This window comes from Botryllus schlosseri, chromosome 9 (genome assembly GCF_051294905.1).
Source record: "Botryllus schlosseri isolate E-star chromosome 9, Bs_hap1, whole genome shotgun sequence".
NCBI lineage: Eukaryota > Metazoa > Chordata > Ascidiacea > Stolidobranchia > Styelidae > Botryllus > Botryllus schlosseri.
The window spans coordinates 23,548,803-23,572,118 of NC_137244.1; the positions used below are offsets into that span (position 1 = coordinate 23,548,803).

The following is a 23,316-nucleotide window of genomic DNA, read 5'->3' on the forward strand; positions in this document are numbered from 1 at the left end:
CGCAAAACTAGTTTGAAACACACCTAGCCAGTTGCATAGCATGCAGGCTACTCTTTCGCAATAACAACTTACCGCCTGAGACTAATCTATAACCGCACTTGCCCGTGTCGCATATGTGAACATATGTATAGTATATGTATTTCGGACAACCTTGATCCCACTACAATCTGTCGCGGCGCTTTTCACGAGGAACATACATATTTCACATTAAAAAGACATCACAGCGGGTGAAACAAAAGCAGTTATGGCACCGGAGCGTAACGGATAACATGGAAAATGACATCGAATTTCAGATGACGATTTGGGGGGGGTGGAATGTTGACGATTTTGTTCACTGCATACTGAAAATGTCCCCAACCAACTTCGTTGACGTTTCAGCATACGCATTTAGATAATAGAACTGCGTAGTTGCCAACAGTCTCAGAACGTTTATTCGAGGTAGACCGTGGATATCAGAAAACGTTTTTTTGCAACTGTTTTTCAAATTTCACTTGCTAACCGATAAAATTGTTGGATGGGCTAAAACGATGCCCATCTAGTTTGGCTCATGTAGGAGGGAAGCTGTGAGAGTAAAAAATCGATCTGTTTAAAAATAGTATTTACGGCGGAAAATTATATCATATAGCTATGTTACTCCAACAACTTCGCTTCTACGGAATGGATTGAGCTAAATTTGTTACCGATCGTATTTTTAGACAGCGGAATGATTCTAGAGGGTGGGCCGTGAAATTTGCTTATAATTTTTTACTCTTATAGCTCCTATTTGAGAATGAGCCAAATTCGATGTGCAGCGTTTTTATAAGCAACCTAACAATTCTCCGAAATGGTCTGTAAAATTTGAAAAAATACAAGTTTTTTGAACAATCCTGGAGTGCAACCTATTCGGAGTCGGATTTTTGCATTGCGTCACGTCAAAAATAATCATTCGAGATACAAACAACATACGCTTCAAAAATAAAGATAAATAACATCTATGCATGAAATCACAGTGCGAGGCGATTTTTCTGCGAACGCAAAAAAACAGAAACAGAAATAAATCCGTCGAATCTCCGTGCTCAAGTACCAAGACAAATGTCAATACAACATAAAACAGCTATAACGGCACCCTACGTAATATATTATATTACTATGAATAACGTAAATGCTAAGGGACAAATCAAAAATCGACAGAACGTGTTCGCGGGCAGTGCCTAAACCGGACAGCAAACGATTTGGATGCAGAAAGAGGGTACGCAACTTACGCTAATGTATTAAATGGTTCGACGGATTTGAGTTTGTACCGTAATCGAATTTTGGATTTGACAGCATTGAATAAATGAGCGACTTGGCATCCATTTCGAAAGTTTAAATAATAACAATATTGTATCCGACCTGGGACACTACATGGTACTGCAACTAGAAAGTATAGGACAGTGGTTCTCAACCGGGGGATTGAGAATTGAGCATTTTCAGGGGGTCCGCGAAGTCTCAAAATAGTTGACAACATCATTTTTATTCTTTCACATTCGGAAAATCACGAGGCATTTTCGCTTCATTACTAGTAGAACTCCAGAGCTCACATCAACAGAATGGCCGTATGAGATGAAATGTTCTACTGTGCAGACTCATTTCAATTGCTAAACTGCCAATAGCCTACTGTTACAAACATTTGCTGTTTGGATATGTTTTGTCGGAGATTGTGGAACAAAGTTGGATAAGTAAGGTCAATCACGGAAATGTTTAAACTGCGAAATGTTTTTAAAAAATCCATTTTCTCCAGTGATATTAAAAACCATAATCCATAATAACTTCAAGATAAGCTGATGGAAGAGAAATGAACAGGTTTGACGTCATATGTTCGTTAAATAAAAATTTGGTTGTCAAATTTGGGGCCATATTTGTTGCGGTGATACCCAGTATTAGATGTCCACCCAATTTCTACATGGATAGTCTGATTTTATTACCAGGAAAATTCATGTAGTTGCTGTTTATCACTAAGCCTTACAGCTGTCACGTGCACAAGAAATATGACGATTGCACGATAATTGAGATAAATTTGACCAAAGATTTCGTTGGGGGTTCGCGGGGTCCGTGACGGTCCGAAAGGGCGACGACAAAAAGGTTGAGAACCACTGGTATAGGATATGGAGTTGAGAAAATGACCGTCGAACTCGATTTTAACTTTTCAATTCATTACATGATGAAATTTATCTTGTACGCATACCAAGAAATCGAACTTCAGACAAGAATGGCACGCCATGCCCTGCAATTTTTATGAAAAATTTTACACGAGGGGCATAGTATCGCACAAACGTACCACGCGTGGAAATCGAAATTCCTGAATGACGACCTGATATGATCAGGGTTATATCAAACCTAAACACCATTTCGAATTCTTAGTCGTGAATGAGCTTGCTTTGGAAAAGCGTGAACGTAATCAATTTGATTGCAAGTCAACGGCGTCCTCGCTGCCGATAGACCTACACTTTTTACACCCATTCATGTCATCCGAAAACGTCTCGATTTGTATGGTCAGAGAGTGCAGGTTGTAGGATCTCAGCTTCTTCGTCGCTTGCCGCAACACCGAGCCCGATTTGAAAGATTTGTCTGCAATCAAGGTTGTATAATAATGAATACAGTACATGTGCCTACACACCGAATATTAGATGAGCTAGTTACAGGATAATGTGTGACACCTGTTACAGCCTCGCCAGGTGCGCTGTTCCAAACACCTAGGGTTGCATTCCAAACAAAAATCAATTCAAAACAAACATACTTAAAAGAAGGCCCTTGTTGAAAACATGTTTTTTTATTGTTTTTTTAAGCCATGACGTCAGGAATATTCAATTGTGACGTCATAGTGATTGGCGTTGACAATTGTAAATATAGCTCCTTTGATGTAATATCTAAGAACTACAGCTGCTGAGCAGACAATTTTGAGGGTTCTAACCATTCCATATCACATGAGTCGGCTATATCGGGTGGTGGTAATCGTCCGTAGGCTCATACATCATGTTTTTCGGAAAGTATATACACAATTATGGCATGATTATACAACTTAAAAACACACAATTTTTTTTAAAAGGCCTGTGTTTAAACACTGTTGAAAACGTGTTTTAACAAATTGTTTTGAATACCATTTCTTTTAAATGCAACCCTATAAACACCCGTCGAAAATAGAAAGTATCTTCGTGGATTTGATCGACGTCTTTTGTGGTTCGTTTGGTTTTCCATCGTTTTCCGTAGTTATTGTGGCACGTACTCCGCTTTTTCCCGTACCCTTCGTTTTCCCGCTGTTTCCCATTATTCAATTCGCGCGAAGGTACGAAAATCGACTTCCCGCAGCGATTCACTGTAGTCCTAATACCAAGTACATGTTCAAGCGCGAAGCTTCATTTATTACAACCTCGAACGTAACCAATATCAGATATATCACATCGCGCAGTCATCCTTTCGGTAAAGATGTCTGTAATTTTTATCTGCGCTGTCCAAAGCCTTATTTATAGTTTCACAATGTAGAACAGTAATGCGTCGTCCGAGAACGCGATCTTCTGAATTGTCTTCGATCGTATGACAACTATTAACGTGAACAGAACGTTTGCACAATCCACAATTACCTTCCGTTGCATAAATGTTGACCATTTCAACCATTTCACATATTAGATTTACAATTCAATGCTCAACGCAGTCCCGATCAAGTTTTAACCGGACGTCACATTCAAAGTCGCAATTGCATTTTAACGCGGCGTTTGTCGACTATAACGACAACGAGCTGAGGGATACAAATAATGTCGATCGTTGAGGGGCGTCAAAGGGCTAACAACGGTGACTGATGAAACCGCACCGCTGTCGAACTCAATTCTATTTCGCAGCACCTACGCGAGGGCGACACTTGTTATCAACGCATCTTCCCGCATCAATCGACATTTTTATTGCGTGTAATCGCAGCTCAACCGCGCTCATGGCAATACTAATTATCATTTACGTGCAGTTGGAGTCCTGCCCATAAAACAGTGACATATTGTCAGTTTTCTTACTGATTTTTATTACTTTTCCCTCTTAGAAACAAGATGCAGCAGACCTATTCCACGCCTTGTCCCAGCAATGCCAAAAACTTTAACACTACGTTTTGCAGCCCTATAATAACCTATCTGTATAGTACTGTAAGATATAAAATATCGTAAATAATTTTTACCGATCGCTAAATGGCAAGACATAACGCATTGTTGGGTTGTCAGGCACCAGATGCGGAGATCGTGCACCGCCACCACGCCCTCAAGTACCAGGAGCCTGTCGTAGACTTCTTCGTACTTGATGTTTGCCGGCGTTCCTAAATGTGAGCGTACAATCGTTAATATTGAAGAGTGGCGTTCTTTCATGCTGAACGCATACCTTCCATCAGCACTACCATGGTGTCGCGCAATATCGAAAACGTGGTATACAGAACAATTAGAGAGAATATAAACGTGCATATCGGGTCGGCGATCTTCCATTCCGGCTGCAAATGGATATTGAATGTTACATGCATATTTCAGTTATAACGGTTTCATTTCCATCTTCCGTGACTCATCTTCTGCCCGAAAACATAAAACTTCCCTCCAAACTCATTCACAAAACATGACTTGGGGAATGTATAACGTAAAGAGAATACCGGTGATGGTATGACAGCTGTTTGATCAATGCGAGTGCGCGATGTGATGCAGTTACGGTGATTCCGCAAAATGCACTCCAACGAAGATTGTGTATGTGGATTAAAATGTACTGGTTTCTATTCTTGGTTTCGCGTATCATGGGTACTGTATATTCACACCGGTATATCAGGGGTTATTCACAGGGGAAAATACCCACCTTTTCTCTGAGAGTGTACTCTACTACTAACCCCCCCTTCCACACTTAATACCTAATAACAATGAACACCTACCATATATATTACACGATCCATCCAAATCCCATCGCCTTAGAGGCAACTAGACTGATCATGTGGGAGTATATGCCACGTGTGATTTTGGGAAGATCGCTTATATGCGTTTCACAGCGAGTTTCAGAACAATTGTTTAACCGCGACGGCAGATCTATATATCTAACAGATAGGGTTGCATTTAAAACTAAAACCAATTTAAAACAAACATGTTTAAATCAAGACCCCTGTTAAAAACATGATTTCATTGTATTTTTCAAGCCATGACGTCAGGGATAATCAATTGTGACGTCGTAGTTGATTGACATTGACAATTTAAAATATAGGGTAAATACAGCTCCTTTGATGAAATATCTACGTACTATAGCTGTTGAACCGACTATTTTGAGGTTTCCAACCATCCCATATCCTATACGTCGGTTATATCGGGTGGTAATCGTCCGTAGACTCGTACAAAATGTATTACGAAAAGTATTAACACAATTATGGCATAATTGAAGAGCTTCTTGGAGGTTCAGAACTTCAATATACAATTGAATAGTATATTCATATAGAAATAAACCCGAATATTTTCGGCTACACACTCGTCAGGGGCAATCGTCATTAACTAGTAGAGAATTGAAAGAACATTGTATATCAACAATCGTATCACAAAAAGATGTTGACAAAAAGAGTTCGTGTACCACCTGAAAATAGTACATTGAACGCTCTCTCGTTTGAAATTTCATGCTGGTGACGTCATATTTTGTGATACGATTGTTGATATACAATGTTCTTTCAAATTCTCTACTAGTTTCTGACGATTACCCCTGACGAGTGTCAGCCGAAAATATTCGGGTTTATTTGAATATGAATATACTATTCCATTGTAAATTATGGCATAATTATACAACTTAAGGCCTTTGTTTAAAACACTGTTTAAAATATGTGTTAATCAACCAATTGGTTTAAATGCAACCCTATATATACAGATATAGCTAACAGTTCTCCCCTCGCCAATGTCATCTGGCCAGTTCGCGTAATATTCCGTAGTCCGAGAGCAAGTGGTTTTGACATTTTACGTCTGATCCCCGCGCGATAACCGTTTGCGTGCCGTCGTACGCGCCGGCGTGCGTCATTTACTCATTTGTACAGCACGCGGTGTCAATTTGTTCGTGAAATGCCCGGTGCAATTACGCCCATGAATAATGAAAGCCTCCATAATTCGCAAAAGTTCCATAGTTCACGCGCGCGGGTATGTTTGTTGAATGTTGATGTTGCCCTGATGTCAAAACTTCTATATGACGGACTGCTGGGCGAAGCGGTGACGGTCATGACATTATCGCTCTGACTTAACGAGCTTTTTCGACCGATTTCAGTTCGTACGATACGTACGATTCACTGACAACCATAATTGGACTAGAAAATTTTCAGATTTTCGAAATATGATTAGAATTAGAATTATAACTACCCAGTTTTTTCGAATTAGAGTGTAATCAGAATTATTGAATTCTTGGAAATTGATTTCAATTCCTAATTAACGAACTTTTTCGACCGATTTCAGTTCGTACGATACGTACGATTCACTGACAACCATAATTGGACTAGAAAATTTTCAGATTTTCGAAATTTGATTAGAATTAGAATTATAACTACCCATTTTTTATCAAATTAGAGTGTAATTAGAATTACTGAATTCTTGGAAATTGATTTCAATTCCTAATTAACGAACTTTTTCGACCGATTTCAGTTCGTACGATACGTACGATTCACTGACAACCATAATTGGACTAGAAAATTTTCAGATTTTCGAAATTTGATTAGAATTAGAATTATAACTACCCAGTTTTTTTCAAATAAGAGTGTAATTAGAATTACTGAATTCTTGGAAATTGATTTCAAATCCTAATTAGGACGAAAAACAACAAAAATCATGTCAAGTTCATGTCATAGCAAAGTTCGTTCTCCTAATCACGAGAATGGAAAATGCCTGCGTACACCACACCCGGCTCGTTTCGCGCTGTACAGCTCTCCTGTAGTATTTTCATCATCATCATTGGTTTATTAGCAATTTTATCGGTTCAATACACCACAAAAAATGCGATACAATGAAAAGACAGGAAGATGTCGAAGCGACTAGGAGTTGTCTATGGAATCAGACACCCACCTTTTCAAGAAGCTTTGAGCTTTGAAACATTTCACAAATTAGATTAGATGAAATTACCTACACTTCGCCCGGGTATGAATATAATAGCGACTGCGCCGATGCTTGACCATTGCAGTTGCGAATTCTAATGTCGCGTTATCAACCGCGCCTCAATTTGAAATCGCGCAATTGCGCAAATCGCATCAAAACCTTGACAGAACCGGGTTAACAGGTGCGTCGTAATTTGATCTTCACGAATCGGTTCAAGCGTAATCTAATCTAATTGACGTTCTGTTAGCTCGAATTGAGCTTAAAATATACTATCATAATTACCTTGAAATATAGTATTATGGACACGATCAACACCGCCACACTTTGCAATAAATCGCCGATAACGTGGACAAGGGCGGCTCTGACGTTAACGTTCTTGTTCACATCGTTCTGATGCCCTGCGGATAAAGACAGAGAGATCATCAATCACGTCACTCGAAAAAAATCCGGTTATTACCATCGGTACCAGTAGGGTTACCCAAATAACACCTTTTTATAAATTTACCGCAATTGCGACCCGTAGAAGAGACGTTATTGTTGTTCAATAGGTGTGAGCAAGAAGTAATGTTTATCTATAAGTCTTGATGTTCGTAATCACCTGGAACCCTGATGCATTGCCTTATATTTGACAACTAATATTTTTCACTTCTATATAGTTTCTGTGACTTTCCAAATACACACACTTCTCCTTCTACGGATTAAAATGAGCGAAATTTGATATGCATCGCTATTTTCAACAATTGTATGGGAAATGCCCAGTGTATAAATGGACTCACCTTCGTCATGGTCATGTCCGTGGCTGTGGCTATGACCGTGCCCGTGGCTATGACCGTGTCCGTGGCTGTGACCGTGGCTGTGACCATGTCCGTGGCTATGACCGTGGCCATGCCCGTGACCATGGTTGAGTACGCAGATATTTCTAGACGAAAGTGACATTCAAGAAAATGTAAATGTGTACTTGTGCAACTGTCTGTCAAAATACAAATATTGCGGGGTAAAGGCTTCGCGGCAAGCATACATTGCTTCTGGTGTGTCTCCAAACCGCACTTCGTATATTTCCAAAAGTTTCGTCATAGAAAATACTATAGCCTTCGCTTTGTTACACACCATTAATTCTAGTAGTCTCATAAAAAGACAGTCTACATGACAGTAAGGATCAGTTTGTATTTTTTCAATCATACCTATTTCATAGCACTTTGTTACAACGATGAGGGTTGTTCACGACTTCGTAAATATGTCATTCCCACCAATGTGGGTATAGCTTTGTACTACACGTTTCATATGCTGCGATACGGCCAACCCCGGTTTACAGCCACCCACGTTGGAAAACAGCATCGAAACTAAAATTCTCGTATATATATAGTATAATAACTCACATCAAATTGAAAGTCAAGCCGCAGAGCGCCGCAATTATCATAGCCAGTCCGTTGAGATCGTATTCGTCCTCTTTGAGTCGCATCACCGCCAGGTATACCAGAATCCCGGTCAACACCCAGATGGAAACGACACTCACGATGGCGCTCATGACCTCTAGAATTACGGGAAGGAAAATCGGAATATTCAGGAAAAGGGGACGCGACGATGACTAATCGCGCTTAACCAATGGTTCGCAAACTGTGGTACGTGTTCATCTAATGGTACACAGCAAACGCATTTCTTTTTCAAGTAAAATTACAGTTTCCGCAAATCGTTAACGTATTCTTTCTAATTTAAGAAATGTCTTAATCGAATGCAGAGGTAAATATTTTATAAGTTGCAATAGCAATTGTAACCATCACATTAATTTCGCCTTATTAGTGTGCTATCAATAAGCGGGGGTGGATTAGCTGGGCCGCATTTGTTTCGAATTTTCCGGGTCCACTAATTTGATAATCCACCAATGTGAATAATTAATTATATCTACATTTGGAGTAAAGTTGAGTTTTTCGATGATTGGTCGGTACTCAGCAACAACATCGGCATGATATGCGGTAACAAAAAGGATGAGAACTACTGCCCTCAACCATACCAATACGCTTTATGGCGCTCTCAAATTATACACGCTACTCGCAACGCAGTGCCGTATTTAAATTTTCATGCCGTTCATGTTCATGTTCATGTTCATGTCATGGTTTCCTGTCGTTAACTTTCACCTTGCTATACAATACGCTAATCTGGAAAGCAACGCAGTACCATTTTTCCGAAGTAGTTAAAAAGGTCTTCCCTATACTTGGTATATTTGAGGAAGGTCTTCCCTATACTTGGTATATTTGAGTGGTATGTTTTTAGGACCACTTCCACTTCTACGTGAGCTGTTTCTTAGCCAAAGTACTTAGTTTGTAAGCTTTGGATTTTTAAAAATAGAAACTAGCGTTATAATCAGTTAACATCCCCTTCGCGAATTAATTTGTCATAGGAAGGCGTGAAATAGCAACTGTAACTGTGTACCTATTTGTAGTGCCATTAGTCATGTACGCTATAGCCGCTCAAAGATACAGCTTGTAATTCCGAAAGTGCCCACACCAGATTACCTATACTAAAAGTATGCGCCCCAACGACCAAATATGTTTTTCTAGACTACTTGGATGCTTCTCAGACCTTCCATTTTCTATATCCACGTGAAGTAGCTTTGACGTGTCTTGTACTTCAACTTGTGATCAAGTAAAATTAATGAAGTTACTACTACGTCTTGAGTAGAAACGCCCGCAGATATATATGTAAGGTACATGTGTATATGAGCAGAAAACCAAACCGACAACTGTACACCTGCTCTGTGCCAGCCGTAGGTCAAACGCTTCGTGGACGGTCGCGACGCCATCTTGAGCGCGATTATGCTGATCAAGAAGCTGCTCACGTCTGCAAGAAGGTGGCTCGCGTCCGTGAAGATGGCCAAGCTGTTCGAAAAATAGCCGCCTGCAAAATTGATCGCGTGCCGTAACGGTTTGTGATTGTTGATCGTGTGCGATAGAAGTATGTACCATAAGGTTACTTAAAAATTTATCTTTTGCGAATACTAGCTAAAATTTTTAGGTTGGCTAAAATAACGTTGTACTCCAAATTTGGCTCAATTGCAAGTGGTAGAGGAGAAGCTATTGGATTGGAAAATCTTCGATTTGAAAGTTTTTTTTTACCGTTGGTAATCCAAGAATTATTATTGAAAAACTTCATTTTTTTTCGGGCTATTAGCTAAACTCGTTATCGTAAAACCACCAAGGACAAAACTTGATTAGTCCGAAAAACAAAAGTACAGGCCTAGGGATGGTGTGAACGGGAGGTTCACGTTCGCGTTCTGTGCGTGAGCCTCGGATATTTAGAGGATCACGTTCACAGACGAACCTTGGTAAGTTCTGCACTGTGAACCCTTTTCACAAATTACAATTGTTCACGTCATTATTACATTTAAGGTAGAAATTATTTGGATTTTAACTTCGGGTCACTCTATATATGGCGCCGACAACATAAAAAATCAACAATAACGAGCATGCACCTTGCCAATCTCAAAAATTCTACATTACTTCGATCGAAATATCCAGCTTTCCGTTTGTGAATATTTAGTGACTCTCTGCTGTGAGCTTGACCCGCAATCACACAACGTCTAGAGCGAAATACGCTACATGTTGTAGGTAGTCAGCGAATGATGCTTATTCAACCAATCAACCGAATTTGATATAAAGAATCCATCGTTGACTAATGTAAAAAATGTAGCAGGCGTGCTAGATCTCTCTTGATTTTATATGTTTATTGTATCATAAAAACCAAATCCGTGAAATTGGGGTGTTGGCTACTGTATAACTTGTTAATGGGGTGATATCGGAAGCAAATATAGAAACCCGTTTCACACTCTACTCAATATCAATGTAGCAATAGTCAGACGCCGAATACATTGTCCGGTCTGGCACAGACCGTTACGGTGGAAGCATATATTACCTAGCAAGTCCTCGTCCAAATTGTTGGCAAAGCGACGTAAAATATTGATTTTATGGGATTATTATAGCATTTGATTGCTCCGGTTGATACATTTGTCGACGTTTAAAAAGTCAGCATGTACTTCAACATTGTTTCAAAATCTGGCCCGAGTCGTCGCTAGGTATCGTGTACTGTACAATAATAGATCACTTCACTGAAATGTAGGTTTGAAATTAGCAATATGACGTCACGTGACGCCATAGGTTCGGATTTGCATTCACACATGTGACATACCCTTTCGAAAAGGTTCGCGTTCACACGAACCTGAACCTTTCCGAGGTTCACACCATCCCGAAATCACCATCTATGAATTATTACACAGAAATAATTACTTACACAATCATGCAAATGAAAGCTGTCGACGCCATAAACTTACTGACATCAATACTCTCTATGATAAATCTACGCATCAGCATGTATTAATATGGCATAAATCAGCCGGAACTTATGTCAAGAGTGGAAGACATGCAAGTGAACTTGAGTGAACCCTAATGCCCAAGGCTAACTCAAAGGCTATGTTTGAACTGCTACAACTTGAGAGCTGAAGTATAGGGCTAATTACTGCGGGAAATTATTCAGCAGTACATGCGTATAATCGATTCAAGGAGGCAAAACACCATGCTCGACTTCCCATACGTCCATACATAGAACACTATTTGTATGTCAGTGTCATAACGAACTATGACTGGCTTGTGAGCATCGTCAGACAAGCATTTTCACATCTGAATGACGTCACGACGCCGATATTTACAAATACAAATCAACCTCTTTAGAAACGGAAGTTGGCCTGTTGGGCTATTTCAGGGGTGACCAACCTTTCTGCTATTCACAACCGCATTTCGTTTGCTCACGCAGCGTACGGCCGCATTCCAGAGCATATTCATAATGGCCTAACTGGACGCCAAATACCAATGTTAAACTGTCCATGTCCATTTCCGGTGAACTCCGGATAGATTTATTTGTTCATATTAGCTTAGTATACGCGCGGAAATCGTGAGTGGCCCTGTTATGAATAGTAAGTGGGATTCGTTATGGTCGCGCCAGCCCGCCAGGCACGAAATTTCTTGAATATTCACATATGAATTTCGTCATTAATATTAGCAGTTTCACATATGTTCCTATCAAACATATATCCTTTCTCGGTCTATGTGATCAGATTCACCGGTATAGAGTTGATGGAGGGAGTGTTTTCGAAAATTTAGGGCAAGTTACAAATGATGATGGATCTTCCGGTGGGCCAATTGTTTGTTATTAGTCGCTTTGTTACATGCTGTTATTTCTTGAATTCCCATCAGGATTGTCGTTATAGTGGAAAGATATTGGAATCACCCAGACGTACCAGAAACAAATCCTCACGATTCCAAAATGGTATTTCTATAACAGGCGCATCATTTTCCTCTGCTGTTCACATCTGTACTGTGTACTGCTCAGATTGCAACGGGCGCTACTATATCAAAGTCGAAAATCGTAGTCGCATTGAATCGCGCGCAGCGCGACGAAAATTTCAATAATAATTAAAATCTCTCAACAATTCCGGAGTGAATTCGTAAAAAGCCAATTTGCATGTCGACGGCCGCCAACGCATACTCATTGAATAACGTGTCGACGGTCGCACAAATTTGCTTCTACGGCCGCAGGTCGGCCACCCCTGGCCTATTCGATCTCACGCTATGTGCACGACTTTAATGGTTCCCATTTTCGAATGAACGGAAGTTGAACGATTCTGTATTCTTTTATAATTCGGGAATTCAGTAATTCTAATTCTAATCTAATCTGGAAGAAAAAACTGTAGCAACAATTATAATTTTATTCTAATTCGGAAAATCCATGTAGCTATAACTCCTAATCCAATTTTGAAAAGCAGAAAACTTTCTAGTTGTCCAATTCTGGCCGAGACAGCCAAAATTAAAATTTTGGTTATGTCAAAAATAAGGATACTTGAGAAAGTAGATTTGCATGAAAATCATTATTAGGAAGGTCGACAATAATTGAAAAGACTTGGTAAGCAGCGACAAAACACGTTTGCACAGCGAAATTCCTGAGCTGCGGTTCGTGAACCAGTGAACTATATATGCCTGCATATCGGTCGTTGGTAATCGATTTGACCCACCTAAAAGTTCTCCGAACATGAAGAAAAGACTCAAAACCATGACGATGGTTAGTTTTTTGACGGCTTTTTTCCGGTTCTCTTCGTCCCTTCGTTCTCGACTATCGGAATCTTTGTGGCAGTGTTCCGATTCTACCTCGGAATCTGCAATGGAAACGGGTTAATGAGAATTACTTTTACAATATGCAGTCAGCACTCTATATAGTCGGTGCCGACAAATTTTATAGAGCAGTGATGTGAGTTTCCTTACAAGTTAAAATGTCTATATTGTGACAACTTATGCCCATTTGAAATATAGATGTATTCGTCTATATAGCGTTCAACCGTTTCAGATTTATTATTCCTCATATCGGGCTCGCTTCGAAAAAGGAGATAATACTATATGGACAAATTCTACAGACTACTTTCCCTGTCAATATGCCTATGAAATATTTTCTGCTTATAAATTCTCTAAAAACGGATACCGGTAACAGTGATTTTATCTGTTTAATAGCGAGGAGGAGATGTGATAGGAAATTATATGCTAAAACATACGTGGATACCTAAGATTTGGATAAATCACAAATCCTTTTCACCAAAGTAATAGGCTCTAGGGTTCAACAGAAACCTCACACGGTAATCGATGAATATAATATATACGAGATTGAGATTCAAATACCGATAACTAACTGAACGAGGCCAGTCTTGTTACAGATGATTTTTTGGAGTCGACCTCAGGGAACATAGAATACGTCCTCAGTCGCATATCAGTCAACTCGACAATGACGCCATTACGCTGAATATGATGATATTGAGCATTGCTTTGCTTGTCAAAGGATGATTACTTCAACATGATTCGCATTGGTTGCAAGCCTTTCGTGTGATCGTAGCGAACCCCCGAGTCTAAATAGGGCTCTTGTGTGGGCGAAAAGTATGAAAGACATTGTTGCACTAATCGATATCACCAACCGATATCCTGATGGCCTACGAAGTTGAGTATTGCTGGCAACGTCACGACTAGGTGCACGTTGTGACAATAATGCTGTGGGTTGATCATTATTCCACATATATCTGATTTGTGCTAACATGCACTACATGTTCCGTGTATGCTGTGCGGTACAACCAATCGAGGTTTCAAGGCTTCCACAGTTGAAAATACTATCGAAAACGTAGCTTTCGTCGTATTATTTCAGTACTCGAAATAATCATCTCTTACTGCGAGGCGCAAATCGTGAGAATTAAAACCCGATTCAGATTAGAGTACTCGGATCATTGTGCTCTGCCCTGGTGATCATTTGATGACAACTTACCGGAATCGTTGGAATGAAGGTCATGTTCGGATGCGGCCTTGCCAACTTCATGCGATTCTTGCAATGAGCATGTGCTATCCTTATTTTCGGCAGCCCCGTATCTATTAGCAGTGCCGCAGCTCGATTGTAGCGGAGTCCTGGACGTGAAACTGGATTCTGCCTGGCTGCCCGATGGGGTGACTTCACATCCCGACTGGCACTCTCGTCGCGGCTGTCTGTAGATAGTTCCGGGTCATAGGTGATTAAGGTAGCTCGGGTAGAAGTATAGAAGTAACCCCGTAGCCGTAGTTAATGACAAGTGGAAGTAGCCATTCTCAAAACGTGTTGAAGCTATTATACCAGCTGAAGTACAAAATGATGGTATGAAAAAGTATTGAAAGTGTTTTAGGTATTAGTTACCGGTCGCATAATTTAAGCAGTTAATGACAAACAACATAAATACAAACACGTTCGATTTTCGAAACTATATTCAATTGCCGTGATGCGGGTTTGCTGTGACCTGTTACTATTTTATCGACTAAATTCATCAAATCCCAGAAAAACTTCGTAGCTGTGCCTAAACAATTACGCTGTGAAGTAAATGTGGCAACAGTCTACTAACATGGCCACTTGAGCATATAAATCTACCGCATTACACATCTAACTACGCAACAAATACATACACTGTTAGAAAAATCCGTAAATTTACACCTTTTTGAGCAGTAAACGAGTTTACATACGTGGTCGTAACGAAATTTACTGTTATTGAAGCCGTAGTCAATTACGGACACGAGATCGTAATTCGATTCATCGAATCAATCCGTAAATTTACACCTTTTGAGCAGTAAACGAGTTTACATGCGTGGTCGTAACGAAATTTACTGTTATTTCCGCCGTATTCATTTACGGACATGAGATCGCAATTCGATTCACCGAATCAATCCGTAAATTATTTCATTTGTCACACGTATGGGTGGGCATTTCTTGTGGCCAAAAAAGAAAGATTTTGATAAAATTGTAATTCCATATACAATAGGGTTACATAAACGCGTAGAGTATTACGATTTTGCGAGTACGATTTTAGCACGTCGTGTCAGAGATTGCTGACAATCAACATTTTGAAAATATGCATTTATAGATATAGGAATTCAATATCGCAACAGTCAATAGTTTCATGTTGACATAATTTCAGTAGGCCAGCCGTTCTAACACCAAGTAGGCTTAAGAATAGATTGTATGGTGGTACATCGACTTTAAGGGTTATAGTCATCTTTATATTTAATAACAGGAGCTAATCAGGTGCAAAGTCACTCAACTCGCAACTGTCATAGTTGAGTGACTTTCATCAGGCGGGAAGCCAGCGATAGTTCTTTTGTTCGATATCCCAGGGGATTAGCGAGGAAGATTGAGGTTAAGAATTGCCCGACGGGATACAGCGGTTGTTCTCGGCAAACAGTTGCGGGTGTGACAGAAGGGTTTCTTTCATAGAATAAGGAAGATCAGTATATGCTTGCACATTATTCCAAGCATACTGGTAGGGTTGATGGAAAGGAACACATCATTCGCATGATGGACAGTAGCTATGGTGCCTCATTCAAACGTAAGTATAAATAGCTATCCTTATATTTTGATATAGATAATGCTATGTCACTACATGACTCCCCAGACTCGGTCGTGATTATATTGCTTGTCGCAGACAAAAGCTCAAAATTCGTTTTATTTCAATATTCAGTTGTGAATGTTTGCAGACAGCTATCTTACTGTTATCTATTATAAAAGGAACCCGTTCTCTCTTCAGGGCGTTGAAAAAGGTGAAGTCACTGAGGGTTGTCACCACAATGGAAAGAATTTCGACAATATGCAAAATGCTTCAATCGCAATCATACATGGCTTCTATTGGCATGCACTAGTTACTATGTTCATACTTTGATGAGCCAATCTCGCAAATATTCAGGCGAATGGTAAGCAAAAAGCCTTCTTTTATTCATAATTGTTAGTTTATAATTCTCGTTAATAAATTACCTTTCACTTTTCAGTGGAGAGACGCGTATAGTTTCAGTACACGAAAAAATGTCTCCTACTCAACTCAAATAATTACAATAATAATTGATTCAGATTCGAGTAGTCGAATCATTGCAGTCATTTGTTGCCATTTACCATTGTTTGATAGATGACTCCAACAATCAAACAAGTCCAAATGATGTCAATGAAGGTGTGTTGTAATAATCCAATCCATATCTGTTTTCAGGAAAGTGTTCAAGGAGACTTTGTGGAGGAGGCTCCAAATCATCCGTTCTTGATCGCAATCGGTAAGTTATTGTTTAGATTGCAATGCAATAGTTTTGGAAGTGACATTTTATACTTACGATTACACCAATTCATGTCAGCATGCGCTATATAATTTTAGGAATTAGCGTGGAAAGTTAGCGGGAATGTATCTAATAAAAATCACAATTTGGAGGTGATTCGAGTCGATTCAAGTCAAGTCGCGAGTCAAGTCACATTACCAATTAATATTAACTAATATGACACAATTCAAGTAGGCGCCAATAGTTGAGGAGTATATAAACTATAGTCGAATTCATTTTCAATAAAACAATATGTTTGGTTAATGGTCAAGTAAATTAATTTATTAGCAAAATATCTGTCGTACCGAACAGAGACAGATATTTTGCTAATAAATTAATTTACTACTTGTTTACCACAAAGTAAACTGTAAGCTTCGAACACTTCGTTTGTGGTCAATTTATTTGCGAGAGAACAATGGCGGCTCAGTAAAACACACCATAATGGAATGATTGGTAGCTGTCCCTGGTTACACCAGCGTTGCGCGAACAATCCGAACATATGCAAGATTCATTTATTTTCATCGACACCGATAACTTTATCACTTGGAATTGACTCCTGAATTTTGATCCGAGTCACGAGTCAATCCACATTTCTGATACGTCAAGTCAAGTCGTTTTAACAAATTGACTCGAGTCAAGTCAAGTTTTACAAAAAGATGACTCGAATCAAGTCTTGACTGGAGTCATCCCAACACTGGTTTACCACAACCACCTCTAAATTGGTATGATTTATTAGGATGCTAATCTGACTACAATACCCGTGCATTTTTAGGCTCGACCGTCCACTGTACAGACAAGTTTCTGATAACCGCCGAAAAATCGACCATTTATTCGACGGAATCCTTCTACTCTGCAGTAGCTTATTTCTTCGCCTGCTTCTATGTCTTCAATATGGAGTACTCAGAAGAAGCAACAGCTGCATTGGATTTCATGCAAAGGTGAGCTATGAGTGAGAGGGAGACCACAATTGAAACAGATTATACTAAATTTAATTGATACTAATTATGCACCTGGACTCCCCGAAACACGTTCTGATCTCGACTATGCCTACCTTTATATGCGTTACAAGACAACAACTTCTATCTTTAATTCTTGTCCCAAGCAGTCTCTGATGCTACTCAAGTAGAAGTAATCAATTACATAATTGATGCATCCCATAACCACTAGAGTACTTGTGTAGAAGTGCTTCACAATGGCCAAATCGCGGGCCCGTGAGAGTGACCCACGGTGTAATTTTCTAAATTAGCCAACCCTGGTCTACGTAAATCAGGGATGAGCAAATCGTGGCCCGCGAGAAGGTTTAGAGGGGCCCACTAAGTAATTCTTGAAGTTAGTTATAATTTCCAAAAATTAATTACCCAGGTGATGTATTGTGAACTTGCGAGGCCAAACAAAAAATTGATCAGCCTGGTTGCGAAATGCAGGATCTTGATGACTAAAATATGAATATAACCCAGTCCTTGCCAAGCCAAATGAGCCTAGCTCTATACAGAGGCGACCCACAATATTTCAAGTGCCATCATTATTGACCGAATTCATTCATTAACTTTGAATAATTTTTGCGCTTACGCGGCTATGTATTCAGGATTTTAATAACATAATTGCTATCGATTTTGATGAGCTGTAATATAAGTCTCGTTTTTGCCGTTACCTAATCCGGTTCGCTCTTAATTCGACGACTACTAAAAGGTTATCAATATTGAAGTGGCCTGCGCAATGGTTTGAAAATCTTATGCGGCCCTTCGGCTGAAAAGGTTGGCCACCCCTGACATGAATTGTACTAGAATACACTATTACTATCAGCTGGCAATCGTTTTGATTCTTTGTGCCTGTTAGTAATATCCAGCCTATTTCATTTATAGGTACTTTGCTGGGATCGCAGAGCAGGGCTCAAAGACATCTAAAAGAAGAAAACTGACGTTCACCCTTAAGTGATAAAGTTTGCAAAGTTGCTGAAAAAAGCTCCATGAATATATCAATAAATGCTTCGACGCTGCATCATTAATTGATGATTAGTGTGTGGGTTTATGACCCGGTCTAGGAGTCGAGGAAATTGTATGTGGATTTACCAGCAAACCGGGCATACTATTACTGTGATTGTGCCGTGATTCCGAAGTGCGCCAAAGAGTCGTATTTAGCTTTACAAATTGGCAGTAAATTTACTAGCAAACAGTATTAATCCTACTGTTATTAGCCGTAATTTCATTGACTGTCTGGAAGCAGTTTTTAGTTTTACAATAGGGAGTAAATTTACTGACAAACCAGTAATAAATCTTACTGGAATCAGTATTTAGTTTTACATTTAGTCAGTAAATTTACTAGCAAACCAGTAATAAATCTTACTGCTATAACACCGTAATTTAATTGACTTTCTGGAAGCAGTAATTACATTTACAAATAGCAGTAAAACTGCTGCCTGCTATTTGAGCAGTAAATTTACTGGTATTTTTTTAACAGTGTAACTACAGGTTACTGGTGCACAAACTGAACTGTGAATGAACAGAAATCAATATAACTGCTGCCATTTCCTTTCTAAGCCATTTTAAAACGCGAGACTTCGCATTACAGAAAGTGTCATCACATTGTTATTAGGTTCAACACAACAGCGTCATTCGCTTAATTGCAAATGGAGTTCATACATATTCGAGATTTAATACAGGATTTCAGAAGGAAGGGGCTTCGATTTCGATACCGGACCTTCCTGCGTGCGACAAGACGTGTACAATAGGGCTGTTCAAAAATAACTTTTTTTTCTGGATTCCAGCCATTCAGTGAATAAATTGCCAGGTTACCTTAAAAAACGCTGCACACCAAATTTGGTTCAATTCTAACAAGTATAGTGCTCCGCGGATCCAATTAAAATTTTTAATTTATACAGAAAAATTGAAATAAAATTTTTTTCAAATTTTTCTGTCAACCCCATGAAATTGTTGAGCTGTCTTCAGAGACGATGCAAAAAAAAATTGACTCAATTCGGACTAGTAGAAGTGGAGTTATTGGAGTTTTTCGTTGATAATTCTCCAATTATCCTTGATTGGTGGATAATCCGAGAATTATCAACGAAAAACTCAAATAACTCCGCTTCTACTGGTTGGAATTGACTCAAATTTTATTAACATGGTCTTCGAAGACATCTCAACATTTTCATGGGGTTGAGAGAAAAATTTGAAATTTTTTTTTTAATCTCACGTAGTAAATTAAAAACTTTAATTGGCTCTGCCGACGCTTAGACATGTTCGAATTGAACCAAATTTGGTGTGCAGCCTTTGTTGTGGCAACCTGACAATTTAATCAGTGAATGGCTGGAATCAGGAAAAAAAAGTTATTTTTGAACAGCCCTAGTGTACAACCTAAAAATTTTGTTAGTTGATGGTCAACCAACTAACGGTTTTCTGAGTATAGTTCTAGTTCTAGTTGCGGATTTTGAAAATTGAGTAGTTCTAGTTCTAGTTCTAGTTCTAGTTGCGGATTTTGAAAATTCAGTAGTTCTAGTTTAACATTTGAAAAAATATATAGGTTGCCGAACAACTAGAAACACGTGTCGTGGTTTTGGGCGAATCGAGATGCCGGTGTTCTGTTGAACGATGTTTGTGCATAGGCATTGCTCGCTCAAAGCCAACACTGCTAACAGTGTGACGTAGCCAGCGGGTGGCCTTTTGGGGTCAGAATCTCTCATTTCATACTCAAAACCCCGTTGTTTTGAAATGTGTATTCAATGTCTGATATTTCCGATAAAATAAAAATTAATGTGTTGACTAGGAGAATAAAATCCAGTTATGTACGGTTCCTAACCTTTAATGACTTGGGAGGGCCTACGTCACAGATATGCAACTATTTTCTGAGAATGACAGGCAGAAAATATGTTCGCGAGCTAAGTCAAAGGTTTGTACTATATTCATCAGCAGTGTATTACTTCCTATTAATTTATAAATTGAAAGCAACGAATTGATATGTTACGTTCGCGAGTCAAGTCAAAGGTTGGCACTAAATTCAGCGGTGCATTACTTTCTAATAATTTATAAATTGAAAGCAACGAATTACGTGATTAACACAAGCTTTTGGGTGGATGTGTTACTATTAGGAAATTAAAAATTCAGAGTCAAAATACAAATATAATATTTATCCCCAGTAATTATTCAAAACAATGGCAAACAAAAAAACATTGTCAACTCTTTTTGGTCACACCAACCCATAGACACGTCCTTCCATTGAGACACCAAAATGTATGGGATGCTACCGCTTGGTCAGATGGTCACTATCCCGAGCGGTGTGTAGCTTGGTAAAATAGTCCCGTTGATTTGGTTATTTCGCTAGCAGGTTTTCCGAATTCGTCTTCTCGCTGTTTCAGCCGAATGACTGCGTGCTTATATCAGAGTCCCGACTTCAATTCACCCATTTTATATTGACTTTATTATGAATACAGATCACCCCAGGCATCGGCTACCCCTGGCACGCGTACCAAAAGTGACAGGCAAGGTGATTTTTCATGGCACGCTAAATGATTTGATGTGCATTGTTATAATCATGTTTCTTGCAAAAAGTGAAGCAAAGGTTTTCAAAATGGAAAAAGCTCGAAGGTGAATCCCAATTATTTCGCGAATGAACACGAAGTAGGGTCCTTTGGGACAGGTTTTATTTTTCTTCAAAATTTTCTCCTCACTTTCCACGCATAGTCCGTATTTGGCACGCGGGCCGTAAAATGCCCAGGTCTGCCCTACGCTAATCTATATGCCTTCTGAGAACCCCTAATTTTCAGCGAGTCACAAAACAAATGTCTACCACATGTGTGCAGACCATATGTGTTGTAATCTGTAGGACTTAAGTTACTCAGACAGACTTATACAGACTACCCATTTAGTTAGTTGATGGTCAACTAAGTAACGGTTTTCTGAGTAGTTCTATAGTTATAGTTATAGTTGCGGATTTTGAAAATTGACTAGTTCTAGTTCTAGTCGCGGATTTTGAAAATCGGGTAGTTTTAGTATGTTCTAGTTCGAGTTTTAAAATTGATTGGTTCTAGTTCTAGTTGGGCTTTTTCTAGTTGGGCTTTTTGAAAACCCAGTAGTTTGTACAAGTCTGTTCCCAGTGCCCAATCATAGCCAACACAGGCGTGTGATCATGAATCATATGCAGGAGTTGAGTGCGCGTCTTGACCGGCTGTGTAACCCCTGCATCGGAGCATCCGGAACAACCCTTGAAACTGGATCAGGTAACCCCGGATAAACATCAGATAGTCAATAATTTCCATTATCGTCGTTTCAGACTTGCCTAAGGTACAATCAAAAGAAAACGAGAAAAGTATAGGCCCGCCTGAAATGTACCGACCTTTCAACATCGTCGTCCAGTAAAGCCAATTCGTCGGACTTCTTCTGGAATCTATTCTTTATGAAATCCTTGAAGGCATCCGGCCCAGGTAAAGACATGTTCGAGCTCACACCAACGCGTTGTTCATCAAGCGGATAACAGCAGTAAACAAGCAGGCTATTTTGAACTGTGTTAAGTAGCACATTTTTTCTATTTTGCGCACGTTACTGTACAGGAAAGTTGCGCACGGCACAGTAAATAAAGTATTTCAAGTACACAGGCTCATTAACTGCTCGTTATAAACATTGGATGCTAATTACAATAGAAATCGATGCATTACAGCATGAACCAACGAATGGATGGGTCATTATATAGATTGTGATGCTAATGGAAATTGATGCACTCTTGTGAGTGCGCTCGTAACAATCGATTCAGATCTGCGCGAGGTTGACGAACAAATGCTTCTTTCAAATAGCCAGAAAAGCTTCGTGGCATTTTGGTCTACGACCCCCCGAAACGATATCAAATTTTGTGATCACGTCCAAGTCCAGAGGAACAGATAATACGAACTGCAAGAAACAAACTCTGTCAGGCATTGCGAGGTAAAGACGAATATCAAGTAGGCCAAGAGGACATGACATCGAACACACTAATTTAACTATACGTGACACGAGAGGGTGAGCACTGAGCAGTCGATAGACCGTACCACTTTGCCTCGTCCCAAGTATGACCAGTGAGATTTGTTCGATCTGCCGTACATATATTGGAATATGTGCTTACATAGCTGGGATAATACTAGAGCATATCGGAAAGCCCATCCCCTGTGACAGAAGTGCCGCGGGCAAATGTAAAACGCGAGCCGTGTCCCATTAAGAAGTTATCATGTCCTGTCCAAAGTCCATGATACATTTCCTATGTATGTTGAGGATTGCTAATACACACAATCTCTTATCTCTAACTACCGCTAAATTGTATTTGCGTTGTATTTCAAATTGGTCCATGATACTGTGTCTTATTTTCCCTTTCGTTCGTTAGTTTATTTTAAATTATTTTTTTTTCACTAGTTATCGACTGTGAAAATTGCTCCTGTCCCGGGTGGCTCGGCTCTGAAGACTTTGTCATATCGAGCCTCCCGTCTACCTTGCATGTCGCATTTCACTGTGACATTTTTGTAGTGTTATGTTGATATGTAATGTATACGAATAAAGATTCTCTCTCTCTCTCTCACTAATCTGGCGAAATATACTGGATCTGGATATGCCATCGCAATA

General features: G+C 39.4%; 2 protein-coding genes across 3 annotated transcripts; one reads left to right on the plus strand and one right to left on the minus strand.

Moving 5' to 3' along the window:
- Positions 1–124: 124 nt before the first annotated feature.
- LOC145446386 (proton-coupled zinc antiporter SLC30A2-like) lies at positions 125–22,956 on the minus strand. Its single transcript, XM_080324671.1, has 10 exons — positions 22,067–22,956; positions 14,415–14,629; positions 13,129–13,269; positions 9,819–9,965; positions 8,450–8,603; positions 7,850–7,992; positions 7,356–7,471; positions 4,372–4,477; positions 4,175–4,309; positions 125–2,586 (listed from the first exon to the last, which is right to left on the minus strand). The coding sequence occupies exons 1-10, from the start codon at positions 22,162–22,164 to the stop codon at positions 2,417–2,419; spliced, it is 1,425 nt and encodes a 474-aa protein (XP_080180797.1). The 5' UTR covers positions 22,165–22,956; the 3' UTR covers positions 125–2,416.
- Positions 15,482–19,092, plus strand: LOC145446387 (uncharacterized). 2 transcript variants are annotated; one of them, XM_080324673.1, is made up of 5 exons: positions 15,482–15,993; positions 16,192–16,354; positions 16,642–16,702; positions 17,514–17,679; positions 18,604–19,092. In XM_080324673.1, exons 2-5 carry the CDS (start codon positions 16,352–16,354, stop codon positions 18,674–18,676), a joined length of 303 nt encoding a protein of 100 aa, XP_080180799.1. In that variant the 5' UTR covers positions 15,482–15,993; positions 16,192–16,351; the 3' UTR covers positions 18,677–19,092. The 2 variants fall into 2 exon arrangements, with proteins under 2 accessions (XP_080180799.1, XP_080180798.1); XM_080324672.1 differs by lacking the exons at positions 15,482–15,993; positions 16,192–16,354 and having other exon boundaries at positions 16,378–16,702.
- Positions 22,957–23,316: the final 360 nt, after the last annotated feature.